At 41.6% G+C, this 15,211-nt stretch overlaps 1 protein-coding gene across 1 annotated transcript in view; it reads right to left on the minus strand.

The window, feature by feature from the left end:
* Positions 1-15,211, minus strand: part of FLVCR1 (FLVCR heme transporter 1) — a 37,515-nt gene that overhangs the window by 6,855 nt on the left and 15,449 nt on the right. Inside the window, exons 4-8 of the mRNA XM_053607651.1 lie at positions 13,378-13,445; positions 10,450-10,553; positions 9,218-9,328; positions 7,817-7,922; positions 7,219-7,330 (exon numbers count right to left, since the gene is read on the minus strand). Coding sequence (XP_053463626.1) covers positions 7,219-7,330; positions 7,817-7,922; positions 9,218-9,328; positions 10,450-10,553; positions 13,378-13,445 — 501 coding nt within the window. The remainder of the gene's footprint in view (positions 1-7,218; positions 7,331-7,816; positions 7,923-9,217; positions 9,329-10,449; positions 10,554-13,377; positions 13,446-15,211) is intronic.

Genomic DNA, 15,211 nt, shown 5'->3' on the forward strand with positions numbered 1-15,211 from the left:
TGTTGGTTAATTTAAGTACTCTACAGATCCTAGTTATCAAGCTTTTGTCCAAGGATTTTCTTTATCTTTGATTTTCTGCCATTTGGATATGATACACCTAGGTATAGTTTTTTGGCATTGATCCTGTTTGATGTACTTTGAGCTTCCTGTATCTATGGTGCCCAACGTTAATTTGGAGAAATTCTGTCATTTTTGTTTCAAATATTTCTTCTGTTTCTTTCTCTTGTTTGTCTCCTTCAGATATTCCCATTACATGTATGTTAAACCTTTTGTAAACTTGTGCCACATTCATAAATATTCTATTCTGTTTTTTCAGTTGTTCTTTTCTTTGCTTTTCAGTTTTGGAAGTTTGTATTGACAAACCCTGAAGCCTAGAAATTCTTTCCTTTGCCATCGCCAGTCTACTAATGAGCCCATCGTAGACATTTTTCCTTTTCCTTTTTTTTTTTTAAGCAGCTTTATTGGGATATAATTCATATACCATATATTGAGAATGTTCAATTCAATGGATTTGAGTACATTCATAGTTGTGCAACCACCACCATCTAACTGTACAATATTCTCATCACCCTGAGAAGAAACCCTTTACCAATGGTTCTCAACCTTCCTAATGCCATGAGTTTTTAATACAGTTCCTGTGGGTTGCAACCCACAGGTTGAGAACTGCTGCCCTATACCCATTAGCAGTTTCTCTTCATTTCACTTACCACTTTAGACAACCACTGAAATGGAATCATACAATTTGTGATATTTTATGACTGGCTCCTTTCACTTAACAGGTTTTCAAGGTTCATCCATAGGTATCATCTATGAGCCCTTCATTTCTTTTTATTGTCAAATGATGGTTATAGACCTAGAAGTAGAATTGCTAAATCAGATGACAACTCTATGTTTAAATTTTTGAGGAAATGAGTCTGTTTTCCAAAATCACTATACCATTTTACATTTCCCCCAGCAATGTATAAGGGTTCCAATTTCTTTTTCTTTTTTTTTGTAGAGACAGGGTCTCACTTTATGGCCCTCGGTAGAGTGCCGTGGCCTCACACAGCTCACAGCAACCTCCAACTCCTGGGCTTAAGCGATTCTCTTGCCTCAGCCTCCCGAGCAGCTGGGACTACAGGCGCCCGCCACAACGCCCGGCTAGGGTTCCAATTTCTTAACCAACATATTATTACTTTTTTTTTTCTTTTTAGAGACAGACTCTCACTGCCTGTGGCATCATAGTTACAACTTCAAACTCCTGGGTGTGAGCAATCTTCTAGTCTCCACTGTAGCTGGGACTACAGGCGCCTGCCACAACATCCAGCTAGTTTTTCTACCCTTTTTTTTTTAGTAGAGACAGGGTCTCTGATCTCAGGCAAACCACCTGCCTCGGCCTCTCAGAGTGCTAGGATTACAGGCGTGAGCCCCTGTGCCCAGCCCTATTACTTCTCTTCTTAAGTATAGCCACTGTAGTGGATGTGAAGTGATATCTCATTGTAGTTTTGGTTTTCATTTCCCTGACGATTAACTATGTTGAGCGTCTTTTCATGTGCTAACTGACCATTTATTATAGTGGCTTTTGCTTCTTTCAAAAACTGCTGTCATGTCAAGAAACAATTTCAAAACTCAGGGTGTGTTCCAGTGCTAAGGCAAATTGTTTTGATGTACTTTCTTTTGCTCTGTATGACATACCATGCTCCATCTTCTGATATGTTCCCCAAACACCATATACACAAACAGCAAGACTTGGCCGTTAAGCCTGTTTTTGAGCCCAAACTCAACAAAATGCATGGAGACTTTAAAAGTCCTTCAGAACGGGCGGCGTCTGTGGCTCAAAGGGGTAGAGCGCCAGTCCCGCATGCCGAAGGTGGCGGGTTCAAACCCAGCCCCGGCCAAAAAAAAAACAACAAAAAAAAGTCCTTTAGAACAGCTAAACTTGCTTTGCTAAAGCAAGTGTTTTTTCTAACTCCTTGAGCTGCGTGTTGCCTTGAGTAATCATCCGGATTGTATCCTCTTCGATAGCACTTTTGTTCCTTTTGAATTCTTCCCTTGCCCAGTCGTTCAGGTATTTGTGATCAGCATCGTCAGGAACTTGGCTGATTGCCTGCAAAATCCTTCTGTAGAAGAGGAGAACTTGCTGTCTTCTCACGAATTGCTTTAGCGTTAGGGTCACCAGGGGGCAAACAGGACAAGGAAATGTCCGCCAGACAGCCTTGTTGGAACCTCCCATTCTTCCTTTTTCTTACAGTGTATTTGGTCTCTAGCACTTTTCTTTTTGGTTTTTGCTTAAAATTTCCATCTCTCCGATATACTGCCCATCTGTCCTTGCAGACTGTCTGCTTTACCCATTAGAATCCTCAGCATGTCACTCGTAGTTGCTTTAAATTCCCAGCCTGAGGATTCCAGCATCCCTGCCATATCTGAGCTGGTCCTGTGCTTGCTCTTTCTCTTCAAACCACGTTTTTTGCCTTTCAGTATGTCTTGTAAATTTTTCTTGACAGTGGGACATGATGTACTAAGTAACAAAAACTGCTGTAAATAGGCCTTCAGTGACGTGGAGGTAAGGTAGAGGGAGGGGGGTGCTGGGCACCCTATGGCCAGGCCTTGGTCTGTGGTGGCCGTCAGTGATGTGGAGGTAAGGTAGAGGGAGGGGGGTGCTGGGCACCCTATGGCCAGGCCTTGGTCTGTGGTGGCCGTCAGTGATGTGGAGGTAAGGTAGAGGGGGGGGGTGCTGGGCACCCTATGGCCAGGCCTTGGTCTGTGGTGGCCGTCAGTGACGTGGAGGTAAGGTAGAGGGAGGGGGGTGCTGGGCACCCTATGGCCAGGCCTTGGTCTGTGGTGGCCGTCAGTGACGTGGAGGTAAGGTAGAGGGAGGGGGGTGCTGGGCACCCTATGGCCAGGCCTTGGTCTGTGGTGGCCGTCAGTGACGTGGAGGTAAGGTAGAGGGAGGGGGGTGCTGGGCACCCTATGGCCAGGCCTTGGTCTGTGGTGGCCGTCAGTGATGTGGAGGTAAGGTAGAGGGGGGGGGTGCTGGGCACCCTATGGCCCGGCCTTGGTCTGTGGTGGCCGTCAGTGATGTGGAGGTAAGGTAGAGGGAGGGGGTGTTGTGCACCCTATGGCCAGGCCTTGGTCTGTGGTGGCCGTCTGTGATGTGGAGGTAAGGTAGAGGGAGGGGGGTGTTGGGCACCCTATGGCCAGGCCTTGGTCTGTGGTGGCCGTCAGTGATGTGGAGGTAAGGTAGAGGGAGGAGTGTTGTGCACCCTATGACTAGGCCTTGGTCTTTGGTAGCTGTCAGTGACGTGGAGGTAAGGTAGAGGGAGGGGGTGTTGTGCACCCTATGGCTAGGCCTTGGTCTGTGGTGGCCGTCAGTGACGTGGAGGTAAGGTAGAGGGAGGGGGGTGCTGGGCACCCTATGGCCAGGCCTTGGTCTGTGGTGGCCGTCAGTGACGTGGAGGTAAGGTAGAGGGAGGGGGGTGCTGGGCACCCTATGACTAGGCCTTGGTCTTTGGTGGCTGTCAGTGACGTGGAGGTAAGGTAGAGAGAAGGGGTGTTATGCACTCTTTGGCCAGGCCTCTGTCTTGCAGTGAGCCTGTGCCTCCAACGATGGACTCCACATGCTTCTCGGTTTAACCCCTTCTCAGGTGGGACAGGATGGGCTAGAATTGGGTATTTCCTATGTCATTTAGGCTCTGACAACCCACTAGCTGGTTAGACTCTGGTTAAGGTTTCTTGAGGGCAGACCTTGTTAAGAAGAACAGAATGTTCTAGTATTTCAAAATGGTTTGTTTTCCCCTCCTGTCGGAGCAGGAAGTAAATCTCACCAAAGTGTGAGGGCACTCATGCCTGGGCCTTTCTTGGCCCAGAGCTTTTACTCCTCAGAGTCCTCTACTCTGAGCCTCCAGAGATTTGTCGATTATAGTTCAGGTTTCCTACCTGACACTAGTTCCCATGGAGGCTTCAGCTCCTGGGTTTCTGTTCTGGTAAGTTGTGATTCTGCGTATTTCCCAGTTAGACTCCCCACTTTTGAAGGCAGTGATCTCACTTCTCTTACAGACCTTTGAAGAGTTGCTGACTTTTTGGTCTGTTTAGCTTCTCGTTAGTATGAAGTGACTTCCAAGTTTTTTATATGCTGGACCAGAAACTAGAAAACCAATGCTTCCTTTGAAATCCACTGTTCCTTTAAATGCTTCTTCATTACTGATAGCAATATTTTAGAAAAATCCATCAAGCACTCTCCAGGAAAATACTCAACAAATGAAAGAAATTAATTAGCATTTTCAGATGGTACAGGCATCAATATAACCAAAATTTAAAGGACTTTTTCACTTCTTAATGATTTTTCTAGATTTGATTTGTTTGAATTAAGATTCATGAATCTCATACAAAAATAATGTGAAAAGGGAATATAAAATGACTCCTCTTTTTGGTGTAATAACAACACTGTATTGATAGAGATATGGTACTTGCCTGGAAGTTAAGAACCAACATTGAATTATTTATAAAAGATTAGTAGTTGTTAATGTATTATGCATTTCACAGGGCTTTTTTTTTTTTTGTTTGTTTGTTTGCTTTGTTTTGTTTTTGAGACAGAGTCTCACTATGTTGCCCTTGATAGAGTGCCGTGGTGTCACAGCTCATAGCAACCTCCAACTCTTTGGGCTTAAGCGATTCTCTTGCCTTAGCCTCCCAAGTAGTTGGGACTACAGGCACCCACCACAACAACCTGCTATTTTTTTGTTGCAGTTGTCATTGTTGTTTAGTTGGCCTGGGCCGGGTTCGAACCCACCAGCCTTGGTATATGTGGCTGGTGCCATAACCACTGTGCTATGGGCGCCGAGCCATTTCACAGTTTTGTATGTTTTATTTTACTAACTGAAGAGAAAGGACCATAAACTCCCTCATGATGGGATGTTTTTCTTAGAGGAAAAGGGTACATTAACTCTTCCAATACAATGAATGAAATGATAGCGACTTATTAGCTAGTTGTGTTTATGACTGGTAAGATTTCATATTGAAAGTTTCAAAACTAGGGCGGCACCTATGGCTCAAAGGAGTAGGGCGCCAGCCCCATATGCCTAGAGGTGGTGGGTTCAAACCCAACCTCAGCCAAAAAGAAAAAAAAAAATTGCAAAAAAAAAAAAACAAAAAAAAGAAAGTCTCAAAACTAAATATTCAACAAACATAAAAAGATGATTTGATTCATGTATTTCTGATAAACTCTATCCTCAAATTAAGTCATAACCATATCAAGGAAATACAGTTTTCCCTTGGTCTCCCAGGCAAGTTGGTCCCAGGATCCCCTTTAAATACCAAAATCCACGGATGCTTGAGTCCCTTATATAAAATGGGGGACTGAGTCCCTTATATAATATGTAAATGCATATTTACATACAACCTACAGATATTCTCCTACATAGTTTACAGACTGCTTTTAATATACCAAATATAATGTAAATATTATGTAAACTGCTGTGATACTGTTATTGATTAGGAATAATGATAAGAAAAAAAATCTGTAAATTTTCAGTACAGACACAACCATCCACTTTTTTCCTACTCTGCAGCTGGTTGAATCCATAGATGAGAACCGAACAGATACAGAGGGCTGATTGTAATTCTTGAGTATCCATAGCTTCTCTCCTACATTTTTTTTTTTTTGATACAGAGTCTCACTCAGTTGCCCTGGGATGCCATGGCGTCACAGCTCACAGCAGCCTCAAACTCCTGGGCTCAACCAATCCTCTTGCCTCAGCCTCCCCAACAGCTGAGACTACAGACGCCTGCCTCAACACCCAGCTAACTTTTCTGTCTTTAACAAAGACGGGGTCTTACTCTTGCTCAGGCTGGGCTTGAACTCCTGAGCTCAAGGGATCCTCTCGCCTCAGCCTCCCAGAGTGCTAGGATTATAGATGTGAGCCACTGCGCCCACCCTTTCTCTCCCACTTGTTGATAACAGGATGCAGAAAGAAATTCAAAGTAAAATACTAATAATAGTAGAAGCCAACATGGGGCTGGACACAGTGCTGAACCAAGTTTTGCTTCCAAATCCATTCTTGCACCCATGTGCATGAGCAAACTATGGGTAAAAATCCTTTCTCTACAGATTAAGGATTATTCTCTTTCCTGTCATATTTATTACCTACGAAGTGTAAGTACTAGCTAGCCATTCCACATAGTATTCCTACCACCATTCAACTTCTTACCATCACTAGTGTATTACATTAATAATTAACATGTATTAGGCACATTCTAGGTGCTAGACACTGTATTGGGAGCTTTTTGAGAACCGACTCAGTCCTCATAATAACCCTATAAAGCAGGCTTTTAATACCCTATTACATATATGAGGAAAGGAGAATTTGAGACATTAAGTAATGTGTCTAAAGTCACACAGCCAGTGACAAGTGGAATCAGAATTTGAGTCTAGGCTTGGTGCCTGTGGCTCAAACGGCTAAGGCGCCAGCCACATACACCTGACCTGGTGGGTTCAAATCCAGCCTGGGCCGCCAAACAATGATGGCTGCAACCAATGGATAGCCAGGCATTATGGTGGGCGCTTGTAGTCTCAGCTACTTGTGAGAAGGAGGCGGTAGAATCGCTTGAGCTTAGGAGCTGGAGGTTGCTGTGAGCTGTGATGCCACAGCACTCTACCCAGGGTGACAGCTTGAGACTCGGTCTCAAAAAAAAAAAAAAAAAAAAAAAAAGATTTTGAGTCCAGTTCCACCCGACTCTAGGTCTTTACTACTCTTTTTTTTTTTTTTTTTATGAGACAGAGTCTCACTGTTACCTTGGGTAGAGTACCCTGTGGCATCATAGTTCACAGCAACTTCAAACTTTTGGGTTCAAGTGATCCTCTTGCCTCAGTTTTTCTATTTTTAGTAGAGATGGGGTCTCACTCTTTCTCAGGCTGGTCTCAAACTCCTGAGCTCAATCCATCCTCCTGCCTTTGCTTCCCAGAATTCTAGGATTACAGATGTGAGCCACCGTGCCCAGCCTCTTTACTATTCTTGTTACAACAGTTTTTTGTTTTCTATGCAGAGTAACTGTATTGAATTGGGAACCTGCAAAGCAAAGCAACAGATTCATATCCTTAGAAGAAAACAAATAATGTCCTGCTTTTTATCTCATTTCTTCCCCCTTGAGTTCTGCCAAGCAATTGAGAAGCAATATCTGTGAAAATCAAATATAAAAACAACACAACAGAAGTACTTTTGCCAAGCAAACTCCCTGACTTACCTGTTAAAATGATGCCTATAAACATCCAGATACAGAGGAAAATGTTCCCTTCTCTAGGACCATACTCTGATGTGAGCTTTCCTTGAGCCAAGGTGAACAAAATTCCAAATATCTAAAATAAAACAAGAAAAATAATTTTTATTGCATTTTCTTCTTTAACACAAAATTTTCACCAGAATTTTTCTTAACTTATTTTGTTCATATGATTTGGCTTCTGGCAACATTAACTGAAAAGTGGAACTTTTTTTTTTTTTTTTAGAGATAGAGTCTCACTTTCTCGCCTTTGGTAGAGTGTGACCATGGTCACAGCTCACCGTGACCTCAAACTCTTGGGCTTAAATGATTCTCTTGCCTCAGCCTCCCGAGTAGCTGGGACTACAGGCGCCCGCCACAACGCCCAGCTATTTTTAGTTGCAATTTGGCCAGGGCTAGGTTTGAACCCACCACCCTTGGTATATGGGGCTGGCGCCCTACTCACTGAGCCACAGGCACTGCCTGAAAAATGGAATTGTTAAAATCAAAACCATGGTCAAACTCATGATTAACAAAATATTTGATAAAGTAATCATCTCAGGTTTAAAAGAAATCAGAGGTTTACCTGTGCAGCAGCATTAAGAAGCCCAGATGAAGTACCTTCAGATTCAGGGTAAGTGATTTCAACAGCAAATTCAAAACCCAAGGGGAGGTAACCAGTCATGAAGAAACTAGGAAAATAAATCCAGATTATAGAAAGAATTATCAGAAGAACAGTATCAGATACTGATATACAATTGTTCTACCTCTCAGGCCTATGAAGGAACCATGTAAGTCAATATTTTGAAGTTGCTGTGTGAAAATGAAGACTTTTTATTTCATATTGATAGGAGAGTACAAATATTTAGGTTATGTTATTTTCATTTCTAAGGTAAAGTTCAAGTTGTATAGTCCCAGCTATTTGGGAGGCTGAGGCAAGAGAATTGCCTAAGCCCAAGAGCAGGAGGTTGCTGTGAGCTGTGAGGCCACAGCACTGTACTGAGGGAGACAAAGTGCGGCACTGTCTCTAAAAGAAAAAAAAACGTTCAAGTTGTAGTTAAGCCCTTTACCCAGGGGGCAGGTGGAACACCCTCACATTTTGAAAATAAGGATTATTACTGACTTATCAGTCCAAGGTCACAAGAACTGAGAAGCAAAATAATTCCTAAGTATTTTTCCTTAGAAAAATTTGCGTTTAGTTTTGTAAGTCTTTTTATTTGTCTTTGTAAATAAAGTTACTTGGATTAAATAAGGGTTATCTATTTACATGTAGTATATCAAAAACAATTTTATTTTTTACAGTTCTTAAGAATTACATATTTAGGCCAGGCACAGTAGCTTATGCCTATAATTCTCGCACTATAGGAGGCTGGGGCGGGAAGATCCCTTGAGCTTAGGAATTCGAGACCAGCCTGAACAAGAATGAGATCCTGTCTCTACTAAAAATAGAAAAATTGGGCAGTGCCCGTAGCTCAGTGGGTAGGGTGCTGGCCACATAATACACCCAGGCTGGCGGATTCAATCCCAGCCCAGGCCAGCTACTTGGGAGGCTGAGGCAAGAGAATCACTTAAGCCCAAGAGTTGGAGGTTGCTATGAGCTGTGACGACACGGCACTCTACCCAGGATGACAGCTTGAAACTCTGTCTCAAAATAAAATAAAGAATAAATAAATAAAAATAGAAAAATTAGCTGGGTGCTATGGGGTTACATGCCTGCAGTCCTCGCTTTTGGAGAGGCTCAGGCAGGAGGATTGCTTGAGCTCAGGAGTTTGAGGTGGTAGTGAGCTATAATGAAGCCACTGCACTCTACTGGGGTGACAAAGCAGAACTTTGCCTCAAAAAAAAAAAAAAAAAATCACATTTATACGCACAAACAGATCCTTTAAAGAACCTTTGGATGAACTTAAAAAATGTAAAAACCAGAGTAATAACACTTCAGAATTATAACATTGTGGCATCATTCCTCCTAAATATATTTGATACTTACCCAAGCACCCCTCCAGTGATGAACACGATGATGATGTAGCCAAGGTCCAATGTGAAAGTAAATACAACCATTCCAATAAAAGACAAAATGTAAACTATCAGAGTAGTCTGTCTAAAACAAAAGCATCAAAATTGTTAGTATTTTGTCTGATTTTCCTGTGCACGTAAAAATCATTGACCAGCTACTGCTCTATGTGTACGTAATCTATCTTTGTTTTTCAAAATTCACTCCTTCTTGTCAATGGGAAACGTATCCACTAAAACATGGACTTTAAGTTTAACACCCAATAGCAGCAGACAACAAAACCCACGTCATATCCCATGTTCAGATAGGAAGGAGGGATACTCATGGATGAAATCCTTTTTTTTTTTTTTTTATTTGGTTGCAGTTGTTATTGTTGTTTAGCAGGCCCAGGCCAGGCTCAAACCCGCCACCCTTGGTTTATGTGGCTGGCGCCCTATTTACTGAGTTATGGGCACCGAGCCGGATGCAATCCTTTTTATGCCACCAAATGGGGTATTCCCTATTTATGCTTCAAGATAGAGATCAAATTCCACCTCCTCCAAATGCCTTTCTTACCTCCAGAAGCTTACAAGAGTCTCAACATTGAACTAATATGATCATTAAAACAGAGTGTAGGCTGGGCATGGTAGCTCACACCTGTAATCCTAGCAAGAGAATCCCTTAAGCCCAAGAGTTTGAGGTTGCTGTGAGCTGTGACACTATGGCACTCTACTGAGGGTGACAAAATGAGAATCTGTCTCAAAAAAAAAAAAAAGAATGTATAGAATATTGAAACATTAAGTGAAGATAACCTTAAGAGTGTTTAGAATCCAAGTATTTAAATAATAACACTTTAAATTTCTTTCTTTTTTTTTTTTTTTTGAGACAGAGTCTCACTATGTCACCCTTGGTAGAATGCCATGGTGTCACAGCTCACAGCAACCTCCAATTCTTGGGCTTGAGCAATTCTCTTCCCTCAGCCTCCCAAGTAGCTGGGACTATAGGTGCCCGCCATAACGCCCAGCTAGTTTTTGGTTGCAGTTGTCATTGTTTAGCAGGCCCGGGCTAGGCTTGAACCCGCCAGCCTCGGTGTATGTGGTCAGCACCCTACTCACTGAGCTATGGGCACCGAGCTGCACTTTCAATTTCTTAAAAATAAAAACCAAAGTTTCCTTTAAAATGGAAATATCTTTAGTTATATACCATACATGTTATCTACCTTCACTTACTTGTATGTTTTAGTATAATCCAGCCAAAAGCCACAGATAATAGAGCCCACCATTCCAGCTACTACCAGTGTTAGTCCAATCCTTCCAGCATTCACTTCTTCCCCCTGAGAACAATTTACATAAGAAGTTAATCTGACGCTGCTAATTCAAATAGACTCATCACAGTCCTATACCTCCTCATAGTCAATGAAAATAATCAGATAAAGTTAAGCACAAGATAGAAGATCCAGTATGTGTTAGAGTGGAATAAAGGGCAGATAAGGAATACATAAAGGCTTGAGAGTCTAAGGCAAGAGAATCACTTGGGAGGCTAAGGTAAGAGGCTAAGGCCCAAGAGTTTGAGGTTGCTGTGAGCTGTGATGCCACTGCACTCAACTGAGGGCGAAATAGTGAGACTTTGTCTCAAAAAAAAAAAAAAAGAATACATAAAGAGCATTCTATTTTAAAGCTAGTAAAAAAGTCTCAAGTAATGGGAAGACATAAAAAACGAAAATTTTCCTTGGTCTTCTACAGTTAGAAGTATAGTGATTTTTGTTGGGATTCTTTTTTTTTTTTTTTTTTTAATTCAATTCAATTAAATTTTTTTGTTGTTGCAGTTTGGCTAGGGTCAGGTTCGAACCCACCACTCTCGATATATGGGGCCGGCGCCCTACTCACTGAGCCACAGGTGCCACCTCTTTGTTGGGATTCTTAAGCATAATCATGTAATACATGATGATACTTAAGTTAGCATCAAATTGCACGTATGACAGTGATCCCCTAAGAGTATAACACTGTATTTTTATTGTACTTTTCCTATGTTTAGGTATATTTAGATAAATAAATACTCACCATTGCCCTACAATGCCTATAGTATTCACTATAACATGCTCTACAGATTTGTAGCCTAGGAGTACTAGGTTATAGATTATGCCATTTACGTTTGCCTAAGTGTACTCTATGATGTCTGCACAATGATTGAAATCACCTAATGAATTTCTCAAAATGTATCTCCATCCTTAAGTAAGGTATGACTATAAGTTACAGATGTCAGGAAAAGAGGTTAATCCAATAGCTTTACATAGTACAACTGCTTTCTCCTTTCAAAAGTAAAGGGTCAGTCAGAACTTGTTATTTACTAAATGTTGATTTTCCCTTAAAATGTTATCTTTTTTTTTTTTTTGAGACAGAGTTTTACTTGTTACCCTCAATAGAATGCTGTGGTATCACCACTCACAGCAACCTCAAACTCTTAAGTTTAAGTGATTCTCTTGCCTCAGCCTCCCAAGTACCTGGGACTATAAGCACCTGCCACAATGCCCAGCTATTTTTAGAGCTTAGGTCTCTCTTTGGCTCAGTCTGGTCTCGAATTCACGAGCTCAGGCAATCCACTGCCTTGGCCTTCCAGACTGCTAGGGTTATGGGCATGAGCCACTGTACCCAGACAAAATGTTTTCTCTTTTTATGTATAACCACTTTATTTCTCACAAAAACCCCAAACTAGTTACTGTCACAGCAATAACTTCTGCTTTCCATGTTGTACATTTTATAAATTGGACTAAATGTGTTAAATAAAAATGATGGGAGGCCACTGTTTTGGACTGAGCTCCTGCACTAGGCCCAAGAGACCAAACCAAACCAGCATCGTGTCACTAGGGCTAGGTGCCATGTAATCAAGCTCAACTTTATTGTATTGCGTTTTGTTTTGAGACAGAGTCATTACCTTAGGTAGAGTGCCATGGCATCATAGCTCACAAGACATAACTTCAAATGTCTGGGTTTGAGTGATCCTCTTGCCTCAGCCTCCCAAGTAGTTGGGAGTACAGACACTTGCCAACACGCCTGGCTAGCTTTTCTATTTTTTTTTTCTTTTTGTTGCCCTCGATAGTATGCCAAGGCATCATAGATCACTATTTTCTTATTTGAGACGGAGTCTCACTCTTGCTCAGGCTAGCCTCAAACTCGTGAGCTCAAGCAATCTGCCCACCTTGGTCTCCCGGAGTGGCAAGCACAATTTTGGGCCTGGCCTGGGTAAAGGGCTCACATCTGTAATCCTAGAACTCTGGGAGATCAAGGCAGGTGGATTGCTTCAACTCAGGAGTTCAGAGACCATCAGAAGAAAGACCAAGACCCATCTCTAAAAATAGCTGCGAGGCGGAGTGTGGTGGCTCATGCCTGTAATCCCAGCACTCTGGGAGGTCCAAGGGTGTGGATTGCCTGAGCTTACAAGTTTGAGACTAGCCTGAGCCAGAGCAAGACCTCGGCTCTAAATATAGCTGAGCATTGTGGCAGGCGCCTTGAGCCCAAGAGTTTGAGGTTGCTGCGAGCTATGACGCCACAGCACTCTACCAAGGGTGACAAAGTGAGACTCTATCTCAAAAAATAAAAATAAATAAATAAATAAAAATAAAAATAGCTGCGGGTTGTGGTGAGCACCTGTAGTCCTAGCTACTCAGAAGGCTGAGGCAAGGTGATCACTTGAGCCCAAGAGTTTGAGGTTGTTGTGAGCTATGAAGCCAGCACACTCTATCGGTGACAAAGTAAGACTGTGTCTCAAAACAAACAAAAAAACAAAACCCTTTGTAACGACCACTCCACTTTTTGCTGCTTGTTTCTGCTTTCTTCAGCCTTTTCTCTCTCTAAAGCCTACCTCCTCTATTCAGTTCATAGGAGCACCTTTAAAAATCTTTAGATGTGGTGTTGCCCAACATATGAATCACTAATAAAAGCTGATTAGATCTTTAAATTTGTGGAAATTTTATTTCTTAAAAAATACAGTCTCAATTAAAACAAATATAAACCTAAAAAACAAACAAAAAAACAAATGTAAACCTTTTATAGCAACAAGGTCATAATCCTTAATCTCACGATCATGTTAATAGGAATCGTACTGCTAAAGAAAAATTCTTGGCCATGCATGCAATATGGTAGATAGAAACAGAAGCTTACCTTATAATATGTCAATATTATTTGACTTAATAATGTTGAGACTGAATAAAATGCTCCAGTCATGATACCTACAGTAATAAAGAGAAAATTTTAAGTGGGTCATTTATCAGATTATGAAGTGATGTGGACTACTGAGTGACAATTGTGAAAATACAATGTATTTTTTTGACAGCTGATAAAGAAAATTAAAACTATTGCCATTCCCTTTCATTATGTAGACTGATCAATTTAACACCTAAATTTTCTAGATATATAACAGTAGAACTCTGTTCTAACATTACTATTATTTAGATTTGAGATACACTGACCAGAAATCATATCCCACATACAACACTATGTTTGGCAACCAATCAACCCGTAGATTATGTTTTGTTTTGCTTTTGAGACAGAGTCTCACTCTGCTGTCTAGGATAAAGTGCAATGATGTTATCATAGCTCATGGCAACCTCAAACTCCTAAGCTCAAGTGATCCTCCCGCCTCAGCCTGAGTAGCTGGGACTACAGGTGCATACCACCACCTCAGCCCAATTTAAAAAAATTTTTTTGTAGAGATGAGCTCTTGCTATGTTGCTCAGGCTAGTCTCAACTCCTGGCCTCAAGCTAATCTCCTGCCTTGTCCTCCCAAAGTACTAGGATTACAGGCATGAACTACTGTGCCTAGCCCAAGTGGTGGATTATTTACTAAGCACCTACAATGTACTATAGCCAATGGTTGTTCTAAGCATAAGGGAATCCCTGCTTCAGAGATCTTATCCTTGTCTTAAAGACTTACTAGGCAATTTGTAAGCCAAAATTAATTAAGAGAGAATAAAAACAGCAGGTAATCAGGAACCGTCACTGGATTTGAACTCTAATGTCTCCTTGCATGTATAAGTTGTAAATGATGATAGTGATTGTCTCTGGGAAGGGGTACTGTTATATGTATTGTTCTTATTTGATTTTGATTACCAAGGTTGTATATCAACCTCAAATAATAAGTTGCAAATGATAACAGTGATTGTCCCTGGGGACAGAGAAAAGATGAACCTTACATTGTATACCCATTATACCATTTGATTTTTATACAATATGCGTGTATTACCTATTTGTACAAATAAATAAAATTTAAAATAATTCAGTTCCTTCATTTATAAAATAGGAATAATAATATATCTCAGAAAAGTTGAAAACTAAATGAAATAACATGAGGCTGGCACAATGTCTCACACCCATGATCCCAGCAATTTGGGAGGCCAAGGTAAGAGGATTGCTTCAGGTCAGGAGTTTAAGACTAGCCTGAGCAAGACCAAAACCCCATGTCTATAAAAAAGCATATTGGCAGGGCGGCGCCTGTGGCTCATTCGGTAAGGTGCCGGCCCCATATACCAAGGGTGGCGGGTTCAAACCCAGCCCCGGCCAAACTGCAACCAAAAAATAGCCGGGCGTTGTGGCGGGCGCCTGTAGTCCCAGCTACTTGGGAGGCTGAGGCAAGAGAATCGCTTAAGCCCAGGAGTTGGAGGTTGCTGTGAGCTGTGTGAGGCCATAGCACTCTACAGAGGGCCATAAAGTGAGACTCTGTCTCTACAAAAAAAAAAAAAAAAAAAAAAAGCATATTGGCTAGCACCTGTAATCCCAGCTACTCAGGAGGGTACCTTGAACCCAGGAGTTTCAGGTTGTGAGGTTCAGGTAAGCTATGATGATGCCACTGTACTCTAACCTGGGTGACAGAGTGAAACTCTGTTGTAAAAAAGAAAGAAAACAAGAAGTAGTATGTATGGAAGCCTTTTATAAATCCCAAACTGTAAGATGCTGTCTCAAAAAAAAAAAAAAAAAAATCCTAAATAACTGGGGCTGT

This window comes from Nycticebus coucang, chromosome 10 (genome assembly GCF_027406575.1).
Source record: "Nycticebus coucang isolate mNycCou1 chromosome 10, mNycCou1.pri, whole genome shotgun sequence".
NCBI classification, from domain to species: Eukaryota; Metazoa; Chordata; class Mammalia; order Primates; family Lorisidae; genus Nycticebus; species Nycticebus coucang.